General features: G+C 56.7%; 1 protein-coding gene across 2 annotated transcripts; it reads right to left on the reverse strand.

The window, feature by feature from the left end:
- Window positions 1-703: 703 nt before the first annotated feature.
- SETD1B (SET domain containing 1B, histone lysine methyltransferase) lies at window positions 704-26,155 on the reverse strand. Of its 2 annotated transcripts, none has more exons than XM_049865934.1 (17): window positions 26,089-26,155; window positions 24,889-25,076; window positions 24,573-24,671; window positions 23,662-23,932; window positions 21,451-21,563; window positions 19,283-20,533; window positions 14,824-15,654; window positions 12,779-13,040; window positions 12,361-12,698; window positions 12,172-12,280; window positions 11,522-12,010; window positions 9,105-10,364; window positions 8,140-8,306; window positions 5,646-5,777; window positions 5,443-5,562; window positions 5,227-5,364; window positions 704-3,256 (listed from the first exon to the last, which is right to left on the reverse strand). In XM_049865934.1, the coding sequence occupies exons 2-17, from the start codon at window positions 25,060-25,062 to the stop codon at window positions 3,083-3,085; spliced, it is 5,928 nt and encodes a 1,975-aa protein (XP_049721891.1). In that variant the 5' UTR covers window positions 25,063-25,076; window positions 26,089-26,155; the 3' UTR covers window positions 704-3,082. The 2 variants fall into 2 exon arrangements, with proteins under 2 accessions (XP_049721891.1, XP_049721890.1); XM_049865933.1 differs by lacking the exon at window positions 26,089-26,155 and adding an exon at window positions 25,573-25,837.
- Window positions 26,156-26,169: the final 14 nt, after the last annotated feature.

Genomic DNA, 26,169 nt, shown 5'->3' on the forward strand with positions numbered 1-26,169 from the left:
CTGGGGAGGGCAGGAGAATTGGGGGCCAACTACACTTAGCCAACTTGACTGGGGAAACGGCATCGTGGTATAACTTGCGCTACTTCACTAAGAAATGAGATATAGCATCTTTTCCATTGTCTGGCTTCTTGCTAAGGTTTTTTAAGTCTGTCCTTCTTGGGGATAGAGTGGACACTCTGGACCCCTCAGTCACCCCTCAGCCTCGTCAGGCAGAGTTGAGACCTGCCAGGGTCCACCACCTCTAGATGTCACAAACACTGGATACACTGAATTCTTCTCAGCTTGCAACTATTTCAGCAGCCCCTCTCACCCCAAACAGACCAGAGGATGTCTCCATAGATGTTACACATTTGTGAGAAATCACCTTTCCAAGTTCTGCATATGGCAATAGGGCACTTGATCTTGTTTCCTCAGTTGCAGACCACGAGCAGCATTAGACAACTATGGTTTTAAGAAAAATTCTAAAAGGAGAATTCATAGGCTGTGGAAGGCCTAGTCTGGCCATAACTTGGTCCAGTTCAGAAGGAGCCTGCAGGTGCAGAATTGAAGAGCTGCTGGTCTGAGTGGATACACCATACACCTTCACCCTCTCTGAGCCTTGCCACCCGTCCCTTCCGGCAAAATGGTGTGCTCCCAGCAGAGAGGAAGAGGGAGAAAGAGGAGAGCAAGAGAGACGGCGTGTCTGTAAGAAAAGTCAGTATATTTATGGTTTGCTTTATAAAAGTTACTATAATACAATGGTACATAGTATTGAATTCACAAAAATATGAACAAATATTTACAGCAAGACACACCCACAACGGAAACACTTCTCTTCAAAACAAGTTACATATGGATGACAGAGTCTATATGCACAAACATCCCTAAAACTTATCATTTCTCTTCTTTGCTGGGGGGGGGGTGGGGAGGCACAAGGGGAGAAAAAAAAAAAAAAGCAGAAACCCCAACTCTTCAAAAGATTTGTTCAATGAAAACAAAGGGATTGAAAGAAAAATGAGGCAACACAATTCTGAATTATTGCAAACAATTTCAGGGGGTGGAGGGGGACTTGAGGGGAGAAGGCGGGCCCAGACTCTTGCTGGCCCTTAGGAAAGTCCGGCAAAGGTTAACCAAGATCCTAAGTTGGGCAAGGTGAGGCCCCTGGTTTCCTCACATCCTTCCCTCCCCTTCTTTCTTTTCTGAGGGGTGGTAGTGGTGGAGGTGATAGAATGAGACAGCCCCTTGGGGGCCGCACAAATAACTTAAATCCGCCGTCTCCGCAAACTACACATTTCCTCATGTGAAAAATAAATATTTCCTCTGTTGCACAATAAGGCAGAAAACTGCACACGGAAGAGAAGGTCGCCGCTGCACCCAGGTGCCCGCTCTGTCTTAATGCCACGGATTTCGTCTTTCCCGAAACCGGCGGACACAGTCTCCAACACAGAGGCCCGTGGGGTGAAGAAATTAAAAAACAAAAACAAAAACACACCAACGACAAAAAAGAGAAAAATAACAATTCTTTGTACAGAATTTACATGATAACAAGCTTGACACAAGCCGAGATACCGAGGCTCCTGCCGCCTACATCCGCTGCCGCGGCTCCCGCGCATGGAGCTCTCTCATCTGGGTGAGGACGACTCCTGGTCACAACAGTCCCTTTCCATAAATTATTTACACGCCTGCTCTGCTTTCTGGGGTGTGGGGAACTTGCCTGTGTGTGTGTGTGTGTGTGTGTGTGTGTGTGCGTGTGTGTGTGTCTTGGAAGTACATACAAAGAAAGGAGCAAAAAAGTTTTCCCACATGTTTCCACAAGAAACAATGTTCCCGAGAAAGAGTCCTTTGTGGCAGCCTGTATACAGAAGTTGGTTCTGAACTTCAAAAACCTATTTTTTTTCCCTTCGTTTTGATTTTGTACACGCACGAAAAAAAAAAAAATTCTGAAGAGGATGGGGAGGGGGTGGGACATTAAAAAGGATTTACAAAAAGAAAAGAAAACCAAGAGATTTGAGTTTTAAAGTCTCTTCCAGATTTTTCTTTTTCTAGGAGAAAAAACCTGCGTACTCTGAAAATAAATATCCGCTGGCCTTCTTGGGGTTGAGGGACTGCTGGTGGGGTGAAGCTGGGTCGGGGGGGGGCAAGTGGATGAAGCTTATAAAATGGAAAAAAAAAAATACCACATATGGGCAGTCAGACAACCCGTAATGGCGGGGCTGGGGGACCCACCTGCCCTGGGAGCCCTCCTCAGACCCAGGTGAAGGTAAGGGCAGGAGGGAGCAGAGACCTAGTGCCTCCCGACCCCTGCCAGGGCCTCTGGGGGGCTCTGTCATTGCTGGCATTCGAATGAGAAAGTAAACATTGAACCCAAGGTTTGGGGGGTGGTGGTGTGGGGGGGGGTGGCAAGGACAGCCCTGAAAGGCAATTCCTGTCTGGAACCAGCTTGGCCACTCAGGGTCTGCTCAGGGAAGTGGCGCCCCCCGGCTGCTGGGGAAGGAACAGACCGTGGAGGGGGTCAGGGGAAGGTGTGGGGTCTTCTCCTCACTGATTCTGGGGCCGAGTGGGGCCTTTCAGGCACGTAGTGTTCTGAGGTCGAAGCTGCCTCCCGACTCCTCGACCCCTACTCTCCCCTGTCAGCACCTGGCCCTGCTGCCCGCCGGGGGTCCCCCTCTCTGATTCTGCCTTCACATTTCAATGGTTAAAGTCTTTTCTTACAATGAGGAAGAAAATAAAGAGAAGACAAGACAACATAGCAGCATTCACGGGAAGAGGCTGAGGGTAAAGACAGGGAAGAGAAGAGACAGAGAGAAAGGTGGAGAAGAGAGACACACAGACGGACAAGATTACTACGTGGGAATCAAACACAAACCCTGCGAGGTTTCTAAAAACGAAAGCGACACAGATGGAGGGAAAGACAGAGAAGCCCTTTCCCGCTGCGGGGGCAGGAGCTGCAGGGGTCCTGGGGTAGTGTTGGGGGTGCGGGCCCTGGCACGGCCGCTGGGGGAGGGACAGCACCTGAAATGGGGTGGGTGGTGGGCCAGGCCCGGGAGTCCCGCAAGGGGTCCTGGGGCAGCTGACATCCTTCACTTTTGGCACCGGCCGGAGCCTAGTTGAGGGTCCCCCGGCAGTTCTCGGAGCCGCAGAGGCAGGGGATCTTGACGTCCTCAATGGGGAACTTGTAGTCATAGGTGATCTCCTCGTTGACATTGATGTGCTGCTTGGAATAGATAACGATCTTCTTCTGTGACTCCACCGTGATCACCTTGGCGTAGCAGTTGGGCTGCAGGCAGGGAGGGGGTGCATGAGCCACCGATCCCACCCAGGCCCTCCACCACTGTGACCCCTCTAGCCCAACGGGGGCCTTGCTGTGTGACCCATGCTCATGTCACTGTGCTTGGCTTCAGTTTCCTCATCTGACTGACAAGGACGTTAATAATACTGACAATAGTGCCGAGTTCCTTCTAGGGCTTCCACTTCTGTTTAGACTGCCCAGGACTCCCGTGTTCATTATTTCCCGCTTGCGCCTCACTTCCTAGCTCTGGACCAGGGGTGAGCCAACTCCGGCCCCCAGCTGCCTACCGTTGTAAATAAAGTTTTATTGGAACGCTGCCATGCCTTCTCATTTGCATATGGTCTGAAGCTGCTTTTGTTACAACTGCTGAGTGGAGTAGTTGCCACAGAGACCATCTGGTCCACAAAGCCAGAAATATTTACTCTCTGGCTGATTACTGAAAAAGTTTACTGTACCCCCCCGCTCGAGACTCATAAATTCCACCACCTGCCCGCTATCTCCCTTGGCAGCTTCGCAGCCATCTCTGACTCACTAAGATCACACCTAGACCCCAGAACTTCTCCCCTTCTGGGATGGCAGCAGCATCCACACAGACCCCAAGCCCCAGGTGTGAGCTGGCATGTGCCACCCACAACCAAGCCCAGTGAGCCTCGGAAGAATCCCTCAGTTCTGCCCGCTTGTCCCTACCTCTGCTGCCACCAGCCAAGATCAGACCCTACCGCTGCTCACCTGGGGGGCAGCAACGCCAACCACCACCCTCGCCCGAGAAAATCCACCCCTGACCCAGCAGCCAGGGAAATCTGCGAGAGGACAGCAGATCCTGTTACCCCGTGGCTCACTGCTCAGTGGCTTGCCTTGGCTTTTAAGGGAAATGTGTCCGTGCCTGACCTCAGCCTACAAGGTCGAGTGACCTGGCTGCCTCGCTGAACAGCCTTGTCCTCTCACCCCTGCCTGCAAGCTCTCTACCCCAGCCACATTGCCCTCCTCGTTGTCCCTCCAACATACTTTCTCTTCGTTGCCCCAGGGTCTTTGAACATGCTGTCCCCACTGGCCAGAAGGTGTGCCTCACTCACTGCTTCCCCTGGGCAGAAAAGTCCCTCTCATCCCTCAGATCTCACCACCGTCATATTCACAAGGAAGTCTTTACAGACCCCTTTGGGCCTGGTAATGATGATCGAGTCACAGTCACAGGAGCTAAGCCATACTGAGAGCCTGTCATCTGTCAGCACACGCAAAGGGCCTGCATACAGTAACCCATTTGCTGCTCACAACGACCTACAGAGCTGCTGCTATTGTTAAGCAACCAGCCTGAGGTCACTGACTAGATGGCGACAACAAAACCTGACCCCTGCACTGGCCTGGCTCCTGCTCTCGGCTTGCTGTGCTTCTTCAGGGCACTAATGGTCCCAGTTCTCAATGCCTACCTCCCCTCCAGACCCGTGCTGCTCAATGCTGTCACCACTAGCTGCATGTGGCCACTTAAAGTTTCCATTAAGTAGAATGAACTAAAACTAAAAACCCAGTTCCTCAGCAGCACTGGCCACATTTCAAGTGCTCAAGGTCACATGTGGCTGGTGGCTACGTCACCAGATGGTGCAGACGTAGGGCATTTCCATTGCTGCAGAAAGTCCCACTGGACAACACTATCCTGGCCTCCAAGGCCCTGAGAGCTGGGCCTGACCAACGGAGACACAGGAAAAGCCTGGTGCAGGGACGGACCTCCATAGTTACTGATGAATTGAACAAACCACTTCTTTCTTGAACACCTTAAGCCCTTAACTTGGCCACAAAAGTCTCATTATGGCCATTTTACAGATGAGAAAACTGATGCTCTGAGGGACAGGGACTCTCTGCATGAGGCCTCACTCCCTGACCTCCCTATTATCCTCAGTCCACCCCTAGCTTGGGTCCTGCTGGCACCGAGGCGGGGGCAGGATGGCCCCGGGCCAGGCACTCACATTGCAGCTGTGGTTAATGAAGCGGGCGAAGTTGCCACACTTGGTGGCATCAATGATGGTGTCATGGTCCACCCGAAACATGTAGCTGCTGCCAATGCCCTCGTCCTCGTAGCGCTTCTCCCGCATGTCCGCAATCACCTGGCCGGGGAACAGGCGTCAGTAACAGCTGGGCGGCCCTGGCCCCACCCTGGCTGGGTCCCGCAGGCCAGCACCCACCTGGCGGATGTTCTGGCCCACGTACTCAATGACCATCTCGTCGGCTGCGATGGGCTCCATGGCGAAGAGGCCCCAGTCATGGATGTGGCTCTTGCAGAATTTGAGCTTCTTCTTTCGGAACTGGAAGGAGGTGAGGGGTGAGCCCTGGTCTCAGGTCCCACTGCCACCCTGGCCTCCTGGAGGGTGAGGAGCCCCAACCTCACCTTCAGCTGGTTGAACTTGAGTAGGTCGCTGTCACAGCTGCCAGTGAAGGAGGACAGGAGGCGGCGCTGCTCCGAACGCCGCTCTGAGCCCGCCCGCGTGGAGGCGTGAGGCTGCGCCGGGATGCTCATGCCCTGCCATGGCAGAGGGACAGATGTAAGGATGGACAGACGGAGCTGCTCGGGGAAGAGCTAGCACGTGGGCCTCTGGGGGCAGCCCCCAAACCATCCTGGGTCCACAGTGTCTATCTGTGACCCCATCACATCCTGGCAGCCCCACCTCAAGCCTTAGGTCCCCAGTTCCCTGGCTCTGAGCTTGTCTACACCAGCTCTGTCCTGTGCCGTCTGCCTCCACCTTCCATCAGTACCTGCACAGGTCACGTTCCTCCCATCTTAAATCAACACAGCTTTCTTGTGACTTTTTCTGTCTTTCCTCTTCTCAGCTCAAAGTTCTGGTAGCATCTCCACTTCTCAGCCAGAAGAATGGTGGGGTCTACCCCCCCATTCTCCCCATCCCTCTGACCTGCCCACGGTGTCAACATTATCAGTCCTTCCTCAATCCCCTCACATCCTGTGCTTCCTACTGGCCTCCCTCGTCCTCTGCCCCGTCCCTTAAACCGTGGGGCGTCCAGGTCAGCCCTTCTCCTCCCCCACGCTCTCCCAGCCTTCAATTACCGTCTCCATCCTGATGAAACCCTTCTCCAAGCTCTGTCCCTGTGTATCTAACTGTCCGCCAGACCATTCTGCCTGTTCACAAACCCCAAAACTCAAGGTGTCCCAAACAATATGTCATCTCCCTTTCCCCCTCATGGCTGGCAACTAGCCACCAGCCCCCAAGCAGACCCTTGGTGTCCCACTCAACTCCTTTGTCCCCTGATAGCCAATCCAGCCTCGAGTCCTGCCCATCCTACTTCCTCATATTCTTTCAAATGCAGCCACTTTTCCCCCTCATGGCCCCCCTGGTCCAATCCACCCTCAGCCTGCCCTGGGCAACTGCAGCAATTGTTTCACCATCTTGCTTCGGGACCCCTGCTGTTGACTCCACACAGCAGCCAGAGTGAGCTTTTGAAAACCACGGACCTAACATTGTCACCAACGGCCTCCTGGACACTGATGGCCTGTCCTCTGTCCAGCTCTTGCTCTGGCTACTCTCTGGCCACACTGGCCTTTCCTTGGGTGTTATCTCCCACACTGCTGAGCTCCTCCTGCCTCAGAGCCTTGGCACTTGCTACTCTTTCTGTGTACCACCTACTGCACTGCTTGAGCCCCCCTCTTTTCTGCTTAGGTTTTTATCGATGTCCCTTTCTACCTCTCTATGGTCTCTCCTGGTTATCCTCCCTCACTTCATCCAGGTCTGGCTCCAACAGGACCTTTCCTGACCATCCGATTGCAAATCACACCCTAACCCTCCAACTCCCCAAGCCCTAACCCCCTCCTCTGCTTTTTTTTTTTTTTCTTCTCCGTAGTATTTTCTTCACCTGGAATTATGTGTTTATTTGCTCACTTGATTATTTCCTGTCCCCAGGTAAAATGTAAGCGCCATAAGGACAAGAATTGTGTTTTGTTCACTGCTGCAAACAGTGCCTAGAACTGTGCCTGGTACACAGTAGGCGTTCAATAGATGTTTGCTGAATTTACAAAGTGATGAACTCACAGAATTTCAAAAATTCATGGAATCCAGACTTTCTGGAGTCGTGGAGGCTGGATAAGCCTCTGAAACTCCTGCCCTGAGATAACCTTTAAACCTTAAACCAAAAATCTCCCCTGAAGTCTTCTGAAAACCAAAAAACAGTTTAGCCTAACGAGTGAAGAATACATGCCTTGAGCATTATGCTTTTTTAAGAACTATCTACATGAGCTCAAATTGACAACAACAACTTGAAAGATCTGGTAAGAACCTTAAGGGGCAGTGAGTTCATGTTAATGGTGGAGGAACAACTCAGAAAAGGAGGGTGAGAATGGTCGCACAACTCCAGGGATGTAATCAACAGCACTAAATTGTACACGTAGAAAATGATGAATTGGTGTATGTTTTCAACAAAAATAAATAAATAAAACAAATTATAAAAAAGAAAGTAATGAATGAAGGTGGCCAGCAAAAGGCAACAGCCAGATGCAGTTAATGAGACTGTTGACACATTGTGAAAAAATGTAACTAGTCACTGAACAACTTGTATAGAAATTGTCAAATGGGAACCTAATTTGCTATGTTAACTTTCACTGAAAACACAATAAAATATTATTTAAAAAAAAGTAACAAACGAGCCTTTTGGAAAAGCAGCTCACCTTGTGTCCCTGCCTATAGCTCCTCTGTGGCCCTCTGCTGCCCACAAGGTAAAGGTCAGCTCTTCTTTTGGCTCCTAAGACCCTGCCCCTATCTCACTTACCCATCACTAGGGCCCAGAGCACCCAGGGAGGCGACCCCCTCACTTCCTTGCCCCTTTGGTCCCACACCCTTCCCACCGCCGGTCCCAGGAGACACGCCTAATGGCAGTACCTGGGTGTCAGCGGGGGGCTCGTCAGTGCTGGCCCGGCTACTATTGAGGTATCTGAGCTTGTCTTTCTTGTCGATGGTGTAGAAGCCTTCGCTGCGGGCACAGCCCGTCACGTGCTCCCGCAGCCCATCGTCCCGCTTCTTCCTCTTGGCTGAAGAGAGGCTGGTGGGTGGGCGTGAGTCAAGGGCCACACAGACACTCAGAGAGTCCCTCCCGGTCCCTCATGAGACCCACCCCACCAGGCCTGGCTCCCCACTACCAGGCCCAACTTTGTGGTGAAGGAGGCCTGGCTGTGCTGCCCGCATCCCTAGCAGCTGCCCCCTGGCCAAGTCCACTGATGGTCAGAACCCCATCGGGTTCTTAGCCGTATGGCCATAGGCATGTTTCTTATCCACTTTCTGTCTCAGCTTCCCCATTGGTAGACTAGGGGTACTAATGACTTCATCTGAATGATTAAACGTGCTTAGGGTGCTCAGCAGAGTTCCTGGCCCACAGTCAGCGCTTGCTAAGTTAGTCTGCCACAACAGGATGACAACAACGCTAACCACAGAGGGTTGTGGCAACAATTAGTCAAGCCTCAGCACAGCACTGTGGTTAAGAGCCCACTCTCTGGTGGCAGATTTGCCTGGGTTCAAATTCCATCTCCGCCACCTAATAGCTCTGTGACTTCAGACAGGTCACTTAACCTCTCTGAGCCTCTGTGGCCTCATATGTAAAATGAAGGTAGAGAACAGTTGCTACCACACTGGGCTGCTGGGAGGATTAAATTGAGGGCGAGTGGGGTCAGGCAGTGAGGCCACAGGTACCTCTAGATCTTGGGGTGAGATGGGCCCAGCCCCCGTGAAAGTGATCAATAGAGAGCAACTCTAGCCGTTGTCTTGGCCATCGCCATGGAGCCACTGTGGACAAGGAGAAGGGGCCCAGCAAGGCAGGGCGAGGACACCCCTCCATCCGTTAGGCAGGATATAGGGATGGTAAACCCAGAGCGTGTCGTTGAGCCAGTCCATGCCATTGTCCTGCTGCAGCAGTCGCTCGTAGGTGACACACAGGAAACGGACGTCCTCCTCGTCAATGCCGCCGTTCCATATGTCATACAGGATGGTCATCTCCTCGAACTCCGAGCGGGGCCGGAAGAGGGGCTGCGGTGGCGAGAGCTCGGGCGAGGCCGCACCCACCACTAGGTCCTCGTGGCGCTTCTTGGGCGGCCTGCGCCATGGCCCCCGCACCTTGGCCAGCTCCATGTCCTCCTCAGTGGCCTCGTCACGTCCACGGGAGCCTGGTGGGATGGCCTCAGAGGGCCACTGGTTCTCGAGCTCCTTAAAGGGCAGCTTGGTGGGCTCAATGGGTGGTGGAGGTGGGGGCGGTGGGGGCTGGGGGGGCAGGGGCGGTGGGGGTGCTGGGATCCCCGCGTTCCGGAAGTCCAGGGTCACGGCCCGGGGGTCATGGGTGCTGGGGAAGACTGGAGCCTGTGGCTGGCCTGGCAGGAGCAGAAGGTCCCTTCCCAGGGGAGCCCCTGGCGGCCGGACCAAGGGCCCATCCAAGGAAAGCACTGCTGGCGGGGACCGCCGGGGCCGGCCCGGCTTCCTCTTGATAGGGGGCGGGCAGGGGGCCAGTGGAGCAGGCAACAAGGGTGGCAGCTGGGCAGGGGCCCGCGTCTGGGCCCGCAGGACAGGTACGGGCAATGCCAAGGGCAGGGGCAAGGGCAGGGGCAGGGGGAGCGGCAGGCCCGCCTCCAGGAGCACCGGGGAGGCCAGGGGCCCAGGCCGCTCATCACGCCGGCCAGCTGGGAGGGGACAGACGGGCAGAAGCAGGGGTCCACCAGGCTCGGGGAAGGTGGGCGTGAAGCTGAAGTCCCGGCCAGGCGTCCGCGGGAGGCTCCCACTGCTCAGGCCAGGGGATGGGGTTGGGTAGGAGAAGGGGCTACCAGGCACCTGAGGGGAGCTCAGAGACAGGCTGCTGCTGCCCCCCGAGAGCGGGGGCTCCCTGCCGGGCGTGGCCGGCACCGTCTCTGTGCTCTGCGACTTGGCCAGGCTGCCACATAGGCTTGGTGTGCGCGGGGGCTGCTCCTCGGGGGGAGGCTCCAGAGGGACAGGTGGGTGTTGAGGTTCTGGGGCCCTGGGCTCTGGTGGCGGGCTGGGTGGTCGGGGCAGCCGAGGGGGTGGCAATGGTGGCTGTGGGGGCAGGGACAGCATTGTCGGGGGCTCAGGCTTCGCCTCCAGGTCATCCTCTGCAGGGGAGGAGAAAGCCGAACCATCACTGAATTGATTCAAACATCTCTTGGGGCCCTACCATTGCTGCCCTACTGTGCACTGACACCCGATCCATTCATATCCCTCTGGGTTTCCCAGGTTCTGTGAGTGCAGGAACCACCCTCCCCAAGCTAAACCATTCAAAGCCTATTCAGCGCCCAGCCCAGAGTTGGGCACGCGGTAGGGGCTTTTTATATACGACTAGAATATCTCAAAGACAAAGAAGGCATGCTTGCTAGCCTCTAAAACTGTGCTCCTCAGAACAGCATTCCTGTGGACTGGGAACAGGTAGTCTAAGAAAAATGGGTTCTGAGGGCAAATAAAATCCAGCAAGTCTCTTTTTTTTGCAGGACTTGTCAGAGCCTTTAAGGCTTTTCTTCTAACATTTATCTACTATTGTTTATTCCCCTGCCCTATAATGTTAGCTCCCCGGGGTGCAGGTATTTTCGCCTGTTTGGTCCATGGCTGTATTGTCAATGCTTAAATCAGTCCTGGGGACACAAGAGGCACATGATAAATACCTGAGTCAACATTCAAAGACCTGCGGTTCCCTGGCCAAATAAAACAGAATTCAACCAAGTACAGCAGGTTTCTTTCTGAAGGGCTTACTGGAGATACATAGTAGCCACGTATGGCTGTTTAAGTTTAAATCAATCAAAATGAAATAACATTACAAATCCAGATCCTGAACTGCACAAGCCACGTTTCAAGTGTGGCTGGTGGGTGCCACACTGGATGCTGCAGACACAGAACGTTTCCATCACTGCAGGAAGTTCTATTCGATGGCGCTCTTGGAGCCTTTAACATGCTTTGTGACACTCCACCAAGACGGTGGTGCAGCGTCTCTGTCACTAAAATGTCCGTAACACCCACCTCCTTTTCTTGATAGCATCTCATGGGACCAAAGGCCCAAGGATTAAACAGTGGCATTGAGGAATCGTAAGGCCACGGTTCTCTTTCAGTGTTTATCTAAGACGTCCCTGGCACGTGGCACATTACACATCATCTCACTCTATCCCCTGGCCTCAAACAGCCCCATTTTACAGATGAGGAAACCTAGGCTCGGGACGTTTAAGTGATTTACCCAAGTGAGCTGGAGCTCATTCTGATGGTGAATGGGGGCTGCAGGGGTTACCTGGGGTGTGCTCAGGGGATGGCAAGGGCTGGACCTCCATGTCCACGGTGACTGGCTCTGGAGTCAGCAACATGGCCCCTTCGTGGTTCAGGCCCAGCTCCTCGAGGGGCTCCTTACAGCCTGCCAGCTCCTCGACGCTCGCAGGCAGTGGGGGCTCCTCCAAGGTGGAGGCCTGCTCCTCAGGGGCTTCGTCCCCCACCTCAATGTCCACCTCCTCTTCTGGGCCCAGGGACTCCACTGCAGGCGTCCCCATGGCCATCGACGCTTCTTCCATGTCCTCCTCCAAGTCCTCATGGGCAGGAGGAGCCATGCTGTCCTCTGCCACCTCCTCCTCCTCCTCTTCTTCCTCCTCCTCCCCCACTGCCACCTCCTCTTCATCCTCTGAGGACTCGGACGAGGACTCGGAGCTCGACTCAAATCCAGACGACTCAGAACTTTCACTGGATGACTCTTGGTCCACCTTGGAGGTAGCGATGCTCGCTGTCTCCTCTGGCCGAGGACAGAAGAGGGGTCACTTCATTATGCACTGTTCCCCGAACCTAGGCCAGACACTTCACCCGAAGTCTCAGGGTGTGCGCGTGCTTATGTGCATGTGTGTGTGCACACGAATAACTCAACGGCCAAGCCAGGCTGCCCACCGCCCCGCTCACCTCCATCTGAGTCTGGCTCTTCCTTCTCACTCGGCTGCGACCGGGCCATGTCGTCATCGTTCTCAGACTCTTCCCGGTCATCACTGTCTTCATCTTCATCGTCGTCATCCTGGGGGAGAGGGATGGGCAGGGACAGGTGAGCCCTCGGCTGCCCCTCTGGTGCCCAAGGCCTCCCTGACCCACGCCTACCTTATCTGACGTGGACGAGGTCGAGGAGGAGATCTGGCTTCTGCGGTCCTCCTCCTCCTCCTCCTCTGCACCTTCCTCCTCCTCTTCCTCCTCCTCTGTGCTCTCCTGCTCCTCCTCCTCTTTGTCTGAGGCCGAGGAAGAGGGTGAGGTCGTGGAGGATCCCGAGGACGAGGATGCAGAGGATGACGAGGACGCAGACAGTGACTCCTTCTCGTCTTCTTCCCCGCCACTGTCCAGCTCCAGGGGCCGCGCTGGTCGCCGCCGCACACCCACGCCCTTGGGGTCCCGCTTGGCAAGCTCGCAGGGGGCGTCTGCCATGTCCCGGTCCCGCTCCAACTCTAGGGGGCAGAAGGGGCATCAAAGCTGAGCTAGGGATGGAAGGCAGGACCAGCACCCAGTGATGAGTCAGGGGACAAACCTTCGTCCTCCTCATCCACAGAGGTCGAGGGCCGCAGCCGCTTCTGGTCACCAGACGAGGCTGTGTCCGGCGGCTCCTTCCTCTTGACCTTGAAGGAGGGCAGGCGAATGGCCCCGCGCAGCCCGATGCCCAGGCCCAGGCCCTCATAGCCCAGGCCCTCACCCTTGCCCCACGACTCCAGCAGGCATGAGGCAATACGGTCCTTGGGCTTTGGCCGGTCCTCGTCCTTGTGCTCGCCCGACTTCACAGGGGTCAGCGAGGCCTGGGGTGCGGGAGGGAAGGAGATGGTCACCATGGTTACTCCTGGAGCCACCGACCTGCCTCTCAACACAAACAGCCACCAGCATTACCTGCGCACTTACTTTCCGCCCGTTACTCAGTACACTCCCAGGACGCCATGCTGCCTCCCTGCCCTCCATTTCCCCACCAGCAAAATGGGGCTACTATAGCTACCTGTCGTAATTTGCAGACTGGAAGTCAAAATACATTGTAAACACACATCTAAATCATTGAGACAAGAGTTTCACAAAATACTGTTTACACTTTACTATTTCATCTGCTGAGGTCCCTGGGTGGCGCAAACAGTTAACATGCTTGCTGCTGACTGAAACATTGGCAGTTCAAGTCTACCCAGAGGCACTTCGGGGACAGGCCTGGCAACCTACTTCTGAAAAATCAGCCATTGAGAACCCTATACAGCATATCTCTACTCTGATACCTATAGGGCACATTTCTACTCTAATGAGTTGGAACTGACTTGATGGCAGCTGGGTTGTTATATTTTCTATTCCATTTTCTTCCATTTAAATGCATTGGGGAAAAAAAAAAGCACCTACTAAGTTTACTTCACTGTATACTCCGGGCTGGCCCCTGGCAGTTCTGAAACACACAGCCTTCAGGGATGCCGTGAGAATTAACCAAAATAAGCCACACTAGGCGCTCTGCACAGGGCTCAGCTCTCACGGAGAGGAGGTTCTTTTCCTGCACATTACTAACAGGCTAGCTGTTGGATCGGCTGTTACTATGGGTCAGTACAATTTCGTGGAATCACAGTTGAATATCAGCACTTTCATACAGTACCTTCTGATATTACTATCCGTGGCACAGATGAGAAACTGAGGCAGTGACAGGGTCCCACTTACCCTGATGCAGAGAGCAGCTCTCGTGACCTACAAGCATGCTCTTAAGGTATACAAACTGACGACTGTAGTCACTTTGAGGGAGAAGGAGGGCAGAGGGGATTGGAATTGAGAGTGGTGACTGAGGGGCTTTTCAAATACTACAGAGAAGATTTTCTCTTATACAGAGAGAAAGCGAGCCCTGCTGGCAATGGTTAAAGACTGAGCTGCTAACTGAAAAGTTGGTGGTTGGAACCAACCAGCCATTCCATGGGAAAAAAGACCTGGCAATCTGCTCCCATAAGGATTATAGCCTAGGAATCCCTGTGGGGATAGTTCTTCTCTGTCCAATGGAGTCGCTATGAGTTGGAATCGAATTGATGGCATCCAATGACAACAACGGCAGCATAGAGAAAACCATTACAAGTTATTTGTGAGATTAATAACAACCAGATAACAAGTATACTTTTCCTAAAAGTGGCCCTGCAAAGACAGAATGCCACATGAAAGAAGACACGAGAAATGCTGAGCTGAACCAAATTCAAGAGGTCTCTTAGCTGTGGAACTAATAGAATTCTCTGCGACCACAGAAATGTTTTGTATCAGCACTGTTCAATTTGGTAGACACGGGCCACACGTGGCTATGGTGCACTTGATATGCAGCTAGCACTACTGGGGAACTGGATTTTTAATTTCATTCATCTTGGTAAGTGTTCTTAATATAAAAAGTCACCACGTGCGGCTAGTGGATACTGAATTAGACAGTGCAGTTATCAGGGCTTTTAAAGTGTTGGTTCACACAGTGCCTCCCACGCTGGGGGTGCAGGCAGCAGTGTTTCCAGGAACATGCCTTGGAAGAGGAAGAAGGGCCTGGCTGTGTTCCCACCCGTACCCACCTGAAGCCCTGGGTGCCCGGCACCCACCCACCTTGGCCATACGCTCCTTCTTGTCCCACCACTCGTCAAAGGCCCGGAAAGCCACCACCTCCACCATCTTGCGGTTGAGGTCACGCTTCATGGTGGCCTTGAGCTCTTTGAGCACCACCAGCAGGACGCCGTCCACCGTGGCCTTGTGCGGGTCCTCCTGCCGGGGCACGTAGCCCGGTGGAGGCACTGATGGATCAAACTTGGGCAGGGGGGGCCAGGGCTGCCCGCGGCCTGGACCAGCATTGCTCAGGGAGAAGGGGCCCCGGTAGGGGGGCAGGTTGACGAACTGCAGTCCAGCCGAGGCGGCGGCAGCCGCAGCGGCCATAAAGGGCGGGTAGGGGCAGGCACCCTGGCCTGTCATCAGACGGCTGAGCATCTGAGTCTGCATCTGGAAGGACATGGGCATGCCGCCCCACTGGCCACCCAGCACATGGCTCATGTCCACCTGCATCACGGGGAACAGCCCTGGCGGGAAGGGGGGCAGCGGTGGCAGGATGGGCGGGGGTGGCACGCCAGGTGGTGGCGGTGCCGGCAGGGGTGGCGGGGGCACTGTCACAGCCGGGTGGGCTGGGGGTGGTGGGGGTGGTGGTGGTGGAAGAGGTGGTGGCATGGGGAAGCCGGGCTGCGGTGGGGGTGGTGGTGGGGGTGGGGGCAGCGGTGGGAAGCCAGGTGGCGGGGGCAGCGGCAGGGTTGGGGCCAGCACGGAGGGGGCCGCCACAGCCGCCGCCCCCGGAGTCACCACCATGGGCTTGGGGCAGTCAGCACTGGTGATGGGGGCCAAGGGCATCTCATCGTCCGAGATCTCCATGTCCTCGCCTGAGGATTGCTGGCCCTGTGGGGAGAGCAGAGAAGGGTGAGGGTGAGGTCAGGAGGCCAAACCAGTTCCTGAACTCCTTTCAGAACATCAGGCGGTGGGAAAAGCAGCCGTCTGCAAGAACCGCATCAACAACACGGACTCTGCATTTCGGGTCCTGGGCCCATCTTCCCAGCTACGTGGCCTTGGGCAAGTCACTTAACCTCTTTAAGCCTCAGTTTCCCTGCTTGCAAAGTGGGGGTTATCATGAAGATTCAACTCATTCATTCAACCCCCACTCAGCACCTCTTGCATGCCAGCCACTGTGGACAAGGTGGGCAGAAATCTTGCCCTCATGGAGCGGACCTTCTAGAAGGCAGAGGCAGAGGGGAAACCAATGCAATGTGAAGTATACAGTATGCAGAGCAGAGGCACCAATCCCGGGAGGGGGATGTGGAAGGGGAATGTGGTGTGCAGAGGGAAGTACACTCTGTTTCATTCCGAGAGATTCTGTTTCCATCTGTCTTTAGAGACCATAATACTAATAGTTAACACTCCTGGCCTTTAGTGTTGTCCGTACAATCTCAGAACAAGCTATGGAGTAGATGTATTATCTATCTCCATTTTTACGTATGAAGAAATGGGGACACAGAGAACTGAAGTAACTTCCCCTATAAGCCACACAGCCAATAAGAGAAGGGACCAGGATTTGAGGCAGGAAGTTGGCTCCTGTCTGTGCTCTGAGCCAGCCTACTGTCCTAGCAGAGAGGGCCTTTCAGAAAGGATGACATTCAAGCAGGTGGGCTTAGTGGTGCTGAGAGTTCAGAAAAAGGACCTATGTCTTCATTCTACATCACTGCTATTGCCACCTATTACTGTGACTGTGCGCTCAGTATGTGCCCAGGATGGTGCTGAAGACCAGTGCCGTCTTATTTTTAAATCTTAATTCATCTTAATTGTGCCCCTGTAAGGTGGGCCTCCACTGTAATCGCTTTGGACCGATGAAGAGACACACACAGGAGCTTAGGCCCTGGCCCAGAGTGGCCTGGCCAGTCAGGAATGAGGCTGCCCAGCGTGGGGGGAGGCGGGCGCTGGTGGCATCCTGGAGTGTCTGGAGAGAGGGCAAGGGAGGAGTCGGGACGATGGACGCCCGGCAAAAGTGGGCGAGGGTCCCTTGACGCTGTGGTTTTGTGGAGCTGGCTGCAGTCTGAGGCTGGCGGTGGGGCTAGAAGCCAGAGGAGGAGCAGGAAGGCGGGGCGGGGAGAGGAGGGCCCACCCCTAGAGCTCAGGCGTCAAGATCAGAGGCTAGAGAGATGCCTCAGGCCCTGCGCCATAAGCCAGAAACGGCAGGGCAGAGTGTTCAGCTGAGGGGGCAGGAGGCTTCGCGCGCTGCAAGAAACAGGGAGTGCGTGGGAGCGAGTTTCCGGGGTGAGGGGCGGGTCCAAGGGCAGGAGTCAGACCTGCAGGTGAGGGCGCGGAAACTGGGAACAGAAAGCTCTGGCCCTTGCCAGCCCCCGACACACACACACACACACACACACACACACACACACACACACACACACACACACACAAGCCGCTTACTTACAAACACACACACCCCCACACACATACACAAGAATGTGCTCGCGCGCACACACACACTCTCATACACGTACATACACATATAACCGTATGCTTATGCACGCACACACACACACACACGCCTATGCACACACGTACGCACACACACTCTCTCCCCGCTCAGGATCCCCATGCACAGACTGGGAGGGAGGGATGAAAGGCTCAGTCTGACACTCCCCAGAACGACCAAGGAGATCCGTCCTGGACGGCACCGACCAGGGAAACACAGAACACAGAGGGTTAACCCAGCCCTCTGCAGCCAGCCAATCACAAGACCTGGGCCCTCAGGTCCTGCCTCTCTCTTGGCCCCTCCTCCCGCCCGCCCGGTTGGGGGTGGGAACCCAGACTACCCGAGTGCTGACTGCCCACCTCAGCCAGCCCTGCCTGTGAGGCACTTCGCTTAAGCTGGGACCACAGTGTGAGGCTAGTACTCTCACCATCCCATTTGACAGATGACGAAACTGAGACCCAGAGAGGGAAAGTGGCTTCCCCACGGTCATAACTAGTAAGTGACAGAGCAGGGCTTCATGGCTCACTGGCTGGAGCTTGAGTTTCTAACCACCTCACCTCTTTGAGGAATAGGAAACTCCTCACCCCGCTCCACCACAGGTCCCCCCTGCCTTGCTCCCTGCCAGCTCCTCAGTCTAGGGCTGTGGATACTCCAGTCACCCGGGGAGCCCAGGTGCTGCTCTCCTCGCCGCCAGCAGGGGGCTCCCGAGGGCCGGCCTGGAGGCTGTCAGTATCTCAGCTCCAAGGGCTTAAATCCTGGGGTATCCGAGACCCCAGCTCTCTGGGCCTCAGTCTCTCCCCTTCCCTACAGTCACATGGTGGGGGAGCCAACTCTTCCTGGCTACTCTGGGCTTCCCAGCCCTGAACCAGCTGGTTGGCATGGTAAAATGTTCCCGGACTCTAAGCAGCTCAGAAGGACTGGGGAGCTGGCAGGGCCCGCAGCAACCCTGTTCTGCACACCTGTCATCCCTTGCCTAGACATCAGAAACCACTTCCCCAGAACCACAGAAAGGTCCCCTTGGAGCCCCAGCCACCTGTGGTCCCCTCCCAGGCAGGCTATGTTCCTCTCTGTTCCCCCCTGAGGCAGCCAAGCTGGTCTAATCAAAAAGACCGGGAAGGAGGGACCCTCCTCCCTGACGCCCACAGGGGCATGGAGCTCTGTCCAGGCCCTCTGGCTGTTCATGCCCGCCAGGCCCACATAGGCTCCAATCCAGGGCTACCCAGGAGAACAACGACAGGGGCCTGGGCCAGGAGGAGAGGAGCTGGAGCCCAGGATGATCTAACCCCTCCCCAAGAGAGTGTGGCATACTGCACGGCCCCCCAACCCCTCAGCAGAACTTCCTGAAGCTGGAGGTTTGGCAGTGAGACCCCAGAGGAGGGCCTAGCTGGGGGCTGCCAAGCTTGCCTGCCTCTGGCTGCAGCCCTCTATCTGAGCTGGCCCTTTTCTCCTTCGCTCAAGAGCCAAGATGAGACAGAAAGGGCACTTCCCTCTGTCCCCCCCACCCCCCGCCATGGTTTTCCATCTCCCCAGAGGGCACCAGGCTTTAGGAGACAGTGCTCCAGAGCTCCTGCCTGGTCTAGCCCAGCAGAGAACTCTGGCTAGCTCCCTTCACCTAATCTGCCTGCAGTTCAGGACCAGGCCCGTCTATCCCCAAGCCACCAACAGAGAAGACCCAGAACCATCACCACAGCCCAAAACCCCTGAGGTCTCGGCAAAATTCTATCACAGAAGCTCAAGTCAGAATTTATCCCTGGGAAGTCCTGACTCCTCTTACCTAACAAGGAGACTAAGAGAACTAGGCCATGTTCCCCTTCTCGCCATTGCTGCCAGGGAGCTCAGAGCCAAGTCAGATATTCAATCATAGCCCCTGGTGCTTTTTGCATCCTCTTTTATTCTCTACATCCAGTGTGCTGTTTTGGCTTCGCTAGCCCTGTTGCTTCTGTGCCCTAGCTAGTTATCCCAAACGTTTCAAGGGTGAAGGAGGAGACACAAGACAGACAAGCTAATCCCAGAGAGATACAGACATGGAGGTACCTCGTCCATCTTCTCTGAGGTTGGGGTCCTGTCTCCAGCCAGCTCCAAGGCCATGTCGCCCGTCTGGCCCAGAAGACTGGTAGGGTCTGGGGGGCCAGGCTCAGGTGGGGGTCGAAGCCCCAGGCCCAGGCCCATGCCCAGCTCATCATCCTCATCCGAGTCGGGCAGTGGCGTAGGGCTGATGTCCTCCAAGCCAGTGCTGGAGGGGCGTGAGGAGGGTGGTGTGGGGCCTCGAAAGCCAGGCTGGGAGTTCGTGCCGAAGGAAGCCAGGGGGGAGAGCTGGGAGGAGGAGGAGGAGATGGGGCTGCCCTCCATCTGCAGCTCGGTGTCCGAGTCCTGCTCCCGCAAGAAGGGCAATTTGGTGCGCTGCTCCTTTAGCAACATCTCAATGCGCGAGTCCAGACTGTCGTGGGGCTTTTCGGGCCCCGCGGGTGATGACTCCAACGTGGGTGTGCCTGGGCTAATGCACGGTTCGGGGCTCCAGCCAAAGGTTGGACGGCCACCCAGCTCCATACTGTTGGTGTCTGGTGGTGGGGGGCCAGGCGGGGTACCGGGCTTCTCCTTGGCCACAGGCTCGGCAGGTGGCAGGGGTGGGGGTGCAGGTGCCCTCCGGAACTCCCCACCGTCGCGTGCCCCAAAGGTGGCCGCGGCAGTGGGCTCCTCGGGGGGTGGCAGAAAGGGGTGTGCTGGGGTCTGATATGGAGAGAAAGCCGACTTGAAGGTGACTCCGGGAGTGGGAGCAGGGGCTGCTTGGGCAGGCGGTGGAGTGTGGGCAAACGTGGCTGAGTCCTGTGGCTGGGCCTTGTAGGGTGGGCCGCTGCTGCTCCCACTGCTGCCAACTGCCCCAAACGGGAGGTCCGAGGAGCCCCGGAAGGCGGCCGTGGCCCCTGCCACCGCAGTGACTGCGGAAGAATTGTGGACATAGTGATGCTCGTGGCGGCGGTTGTAGGCATCCGTGAACTTGCTCTCATGGCGTCGAGCCTTGAATGTTGCTGCAGGGTCCTGGCTAAAGAGGTAGGAGGGTGTGGGTTGGCGGCTGGAGTAGCTGGAGTCCTGCGAGAAGGGGGTGCCCAGGCGGGGTGTTAGCGGTGTGCCCTGTCCATAGGAGTTGGGCGTGTCCAGGCGGCAGCTAGAATAAGCCGTGTCCTGGGAGAAGGGTGTCCCTCCACTATTAGGGGTGACAGAGGATGATCCGGAGCCACAGCCCGCAGACAGGCTGCCATCCTTGAGACGTTTCAGGGCATCAGACAGCTAGAAACAGAGAGAGATATGAGACCATGGCAGGGAAGGGGAGACTCAATGGAACAGGGCTGCTTTCCCTTCTCACTGTGGTTGCTGGGGAGCTCAGGGCCAAAGTAATTGCTTTCAAACTACAGCACGGGGAGAGGAAGAAGGGGAGACTGTGGAGGGCTACCAGGATGGTCCTAACCTTACTCTAATCTTGGGGTAGTCAATTATTTTCAGGGAATCTTGAGGGCTTTTTGATCCTAGAGACAGAAAAAAGAGTTGAGAGCCTGATGTCTTGGCTTAAGCTAGGATTTCCTCCTAGTCTAGTAGTCTAGGACTGTCAGGAATCAAGGACCTCCCAAGGAAGGGTAGCAGAAAGAACTATGGTCTTAGGAGTGAGGGGGGTGGCCAAGGACCCTACTCCCCCACCCTGGGGTTTTAGGATTTAAATAGGGTGACATACTAAAAGTGCCTAACGAACAACCCAGTTGAGCAGCAAGTAAGCAAGGACTCTTCATTCTGGAAAAACTACTCCTGAGAGTGGGAGCGTCGAGGTGCTAGGAGAAGAATCTCCCCCATGTGAAGGCCATCTGGTTGCGTGCCCTGGGAGGTAGTGGTTGGGGAAGGTGTCAGTCTTACTCTGTGGAAAATGCAGGCCCTGGGTGGGGTCTGGGTCTGTGGGAATTCCAGCCTGTGCCAAGGAAGGGCTGCAGGGAGGGACGAAGTGCGAAGTGTGGCTGAAAGCCACAGGGAACGTCCCAGGGGAGCCACATTGAAAAGGATATTGGGAAAACAGGGCTTTTCAACACTGCACCCCGCTGTGAACCTGTGGTAGGCGTGGCCAGGCTTGGCTCCCTTTCTAAGCCTAGGTCTTCAAAGCAATGGTGGTGAAAGGGGGGTGGGGTGGAAGACGGGGTGGGGTAGCATCAGGGAAAACCCACCTGCAGCGTCTCGTTCACCAGTGGAGAGACGGCGCCCAGCTCACCCACCGGGAGGGTCTGGGGTGTGTAGCGGCCTGTGACCAGCAGTTCATAGAACCGCATGCGGGTTTCCCCTGGGGGAATGCAGGGTGGGGATCAGTGAGGTTCCAGGATGGGGCCCCCCAGTGATTCCCACCTGCCTGGCATCCTTGGGGGTCCTCTAGGCCTAAGACCCGAGGCCTGGGGAAGAAGCTGTGTGGCCTTGACTCCATTCCCACCCCCTCTGGTGCCTCAGTCTTCCTCTGTTCAATGAAGCTGTTCAGCTGTCAAAGAATTTTTTGATTCCAAGAATTTAATGTGTTGTGAGGCCTGGGATGCCCCCACATCCAGAAATGCCACCCCCCAACACAAAGCCCCTTGTCAGTACCAGGGCAATGGCACCCAAGGAAACAGGCAGGTCTCCCTCTTCCTTTCACCCTCCTGCTTAACAGTCAGGGGCTGGGAGCAAGGGAAGGGGAAGCCCGGTGACAGTTTGCTAACCTATCTGGGGCCAGACACCCAGCAGAGTTCACAAAATACACTCTAGAACCATGTCACTATGAGCCTCACATGCTTCTGGCCAGGCTGGGGACCCAGGGGGGCCCCAACTCTGCCTACTGCCTGGGGCGCTGTCCCAAGGAGCCCTACTATAACCCCCCGCAGGGCGGCCGGTGAGAGGCCTTTCTAGACCAAGGGGGCCTGTTACCGATATTTATAGAGCCTCCCCAGCAGCTGCTTACATATGCAAAGGAGCCGCATTCCTTGAGCTACACTGTACTGATTTCTTTCTTTCGTGAAATACAAACTTTGTTGGCAGTCTCTGAGGGCCTTTTTTTGCAGAAATGAAATTTTGGTAAGAGCTGGCTGCTCCTTAAGCTGTGGGAGCGTGATGGGGGAGGAGTCTCCACAGTTGATTCGCAAGGAGAAATCACTGCAGCCACTCAAGGGGGTACACAGGGTTCAAAGTGTCTGTACCCCTCTTCCCAGAGATGGAGACCAGGGATGGTGAGGGGAGGGGGAGTGGGCATGACAGGAGCTGACTGTGCGCTTGTCCTCTGAGGAGACACAGAACCAGGCACCTGCACAGCAAACACTTGTGGGGTAAGTGAGCCTGTGGGGACCAGCGGGTCCCTTTATAACACCCAGCCTGGTCTGAGACTCAGTCAACACATGTTAATTATTAAAGTAAACAAGGAAGGTTTGAGTGTTCCTGTCTTGGGTCTGATGTGCCCAGTGTCCCCTGGACCCTGGTGCTCACAAACTCCTGAAAGCTACCCATCTGGGCCCTCCCAGGAGGGGCTGTGCAGGAACCCCAGGGGGCTCTGCAGCCCACAGTGCCTGCCTCAGGGCTGGCCCTCAGAGCAGCAGGCACCTCTGTTCTATTCCAGCTCTCAAATCTCCACCTCTGGGGGGAACTTCCCTAGAGGGGCCAAGGGCAATCTCTGGGGGAAGCCCTAGAGTCCTGAAGCCCCCCAGCCAGCATCTAGGAGTCGTCTCAGGGCCCCTGCAGGGGGATGTGTGGCCTGCCTAGCACCCCTTTCCCAGCAGCCACCCAGCCAGCTGGGATTCCGCGGGAGAGGTGCTGCTGTCTCTTTAAGAGAGAGGAGGGAAGACTCGGTGTCAACCCTCCAACACCCAGAGTAGCCCGCCCCACTCCTCTTAGGAAACATTATCAATGAAACAACACTCCTGGCCCAGGCTGGTTCCTGCTTCCTGGGGTAAGGGGCAGCAGGGTGAGGAGGGGAACACCCTGGGAACTCAGAAGAGTCACTTTTTAGTTGAGGGACCTTCTCTTTCTATGTTTAAAGGCATCTCAGTGGCTCTCCCGCAGCCCCCCACAAATAAACCTTGCTTCCTCCCTGAACAGCAGCAGCAGCACGAGACTGTCTAAACCGAGGCCACCAGGGCTCAGAGAGGGGCCCGCAGAGGTGTCAGAGGTGTGGGGAAGCCTCTGGATGGTCCCCAGGGGTGCAGTGGCCAAGGACCGGCCCATTTGGTAAATTACAGCCTGTCTCCTAGCAACAAACAACACATTTAGCTCCACGTGACTCTACCCTCAGGAGGGGGCAAAAGATAAAAGTTGTGGTGGGGGGGAGAGGCAACACTGCCAGAGGGGGCACTGGGGGGGAAAGGGGGCACCCTGACAGGTTTCCTGGGCTCCTCCCCGTGGGCAGGCGGGGCGGCTTCACTCACCCTTGGTGTCCAGCTCCACGTGGATGATATTACCCATGACAGAAGTGCTATGCAAGTGCTGAACTGCCTCCCTGGCGCCCCTGACCGTGGCAAAGACCACCTTGGCGATGCCCAAGTGCTTCTTGGTCTTGGGGTTGTACAAAATCTCCACCTCCTCCACCTCCCCATACTTCTTGCACATGTCCCTCAGGAAGTTTTCGCGGATGTTATCATTCAGCTTGGCAAATGTCACCTGCTTCGGAGGCACCGGGCCCACGTAGAACTCATCGATCTGGCAGGGACGAGGGGGGAAGGGAGTTTGGAGGACGTTGAAAACCAAGGGAAAACGCGACCTTCCCCGCCCGCGCGTTGAAAACAATGAGGGGTAAAAAAATATTTTTGTTTTTTGTTTTTTTTTTTCGGGGGGGGAAAAAAAATGCACGCGGGCGGGCCCGGGAAGCCGAGGATTAAATCGTTTGGAACGTGGAAGTCCTCTGGGTTCGGAAGGAAAGGGGAAAAAGAAACAGTTTCTCTCCCCCCGCCCCCCATGCTGGCCTCTTCTCACCGCTGGCCCGTCAGGGGTCACCCCTATGGTAGGAAGTTGTCCCCCTGAAGTCCCGGGACAGGGAAGGGGGGCGGGCCCCTGGGCAAGCAGCAACCAGGAGGGGACCCGGACCCCCCCCAGCTGGGCGGGCGGGACACTGTATCCGCGACTTGATTACACTTTCCTCGAGTGTTAGTCTGTTTACAGTAGCCGAGAGGGGACACCCCTCTGGGCAGCACTGCCCCCTCCGCGCCCAAACTTTCCTGCCGGACGGCGGGAACTCGGAATCCGGCCGGGCTCGGTCGGGACTGGCGTTATTTTCGAACTCCAGGAGGGCGGGGGCGGGGGGGGTGGAGAGGGGCCGCGGAACAGGGGGGAGGAGTCCTACCTTGAATTTGGGCACAGACAGCTCCAGCTCCTTGTTTTTGGTCCAGATCCCGACCACCCGGGGATCCTCGACAATTTCCACCGGGCGGTTGCTGGACATCTGTGGGGAGGGATGGGGGAACCCGGAATGGGAGGGCTGGTCTCAGTCCCCGGGGTCGGGGGTCCGACTCCCTTCTCCAGGCACTTGTCAAACTCCAGGACGGGGGATCCGGCTGACAGTTGGCCCCGTGGTCGGAGGGGGATCCCCGGGCAGCTCGGGCCCCTCTCCCGGGCCATGGCTGGGGTGGGGGTGCCGGGGAGGCGCGCCGGCTACTCACCGCCAGGCTGAAATGCTGCCCATCGTAGCGGTACAGTTTATGATGCCCCTTTTTCAGAGCCGGGTCAATCATCAACTTGTAACTTCTCCAGTGGTGGTTCCTCCTCTCGCCCGAAGGGCCGGGCTGCGGCGGGGGCTGCTGGTGGTGGTGGTGGGGGGGGTGACTGTTCTCCATGCCGTTAACCCAACCTGAAAACGAGCAAGTTGTTGTCGTCTCCGCCGCGCCGGCGGCAGCGGCCGCTCCTCTACACACGAGAAATAATCAAATCATCAAGCCCCCACCCCCTCCCACCTTACCAGCGCGCCCCGAAAGGCGCTGTCTCGCTGGCTCCCCCCAAAATAAGAATGAAGAGCTCGAATAAGCCTTCCGGAAGAATTAAGCGCCCGCCCGCTCGGCCACCGTCTCGGAGCGGCAGCCAGGGGGTCCCGAGGGCTCCCGGTGCGAGCTGGCGGGGCCGAGGGTGCCGGGAGGACGCGGGCTCCGGCCCATGGTGCCCGCCCGCCCGGCCGCCTTCCCGGCGTGGCGCTCGCTCGCTCGCCCGCTCGGCCCGGCGCGGGCGCGGGGATCGCGGAGGCCTGGCGCCGCCCGCCCGCCTGCCCGCCCGCCCGCCTGCTCGGGCCGGGGCCGGGGGCGCGGGCCGCCGGGCGCCCGGCCGCGGCCTCTCCCTCCCCGGGTCGCGCTTACATCCCCGCCGGGCGCCGGCCTCCTTGCGCCGCCAGCCAGTACATGGTGTCCCCCGCGGGAGCCGAGGCCGGGGCCGCCGGACGGGGGGCCGGGAGGGGGGGACGCCGCCGCCGCCGCGGCTGCCGGGCCCGGAGCTGCTGCCGCCGCCGCTGCCGCTGCCTCTGCTGCTGCTGCTGCTGCCCGGGAGGCGGCTGGCGGCGGAGGCTCGGCTCCCAGTCGCCGCACATCCCACAATACACCGCTAAGGAGCCCGACCCGAGCGCTCACCCTCCTCCTCTTCCTCCTCCTCCTCCTCCTCTTCCTCCTCCCCTCGCCTTCTTCGCCGCTTTCCCAGGCAGTCTCCCGGCGGCGGCAGCTGCGCCGCCAAAGCCCCGGGCCCCAGCGGCCCCCCACCCCTCACTCGCGCTCCCACACTGCCTCCCCCCTCCCCGGGGGAAGGCCTTTTAATTTATTTATTCTGCTGGGACTTAGGTGGGGGGCTCGGCTGGCGCGGGAGGGGGTCTCCCCGGGCTCTACCTCCTGTGGCCGGGGCTACTCTCGGAGCCGCGGCCGCCCAGGCGAGCGCCTCGGGCCTCCAAAACTGTTTCCAAACTGCGA

This window comes from Elephas maximus, chromosome 22, assembly GCF_024166365.1.
Source record: "Elephas maximus indicus isolate mEleMax1 chromosome 22, mEleMax1 primary haplotype, whole genome shotgun sequence".
Taxonomy (NCBI): domain Eukaryota; kingdom Metazoa; phylum Chordata; class Mammalia; order Proboscidea; family Elephantidae; genus Elephas; species Elephas maximus.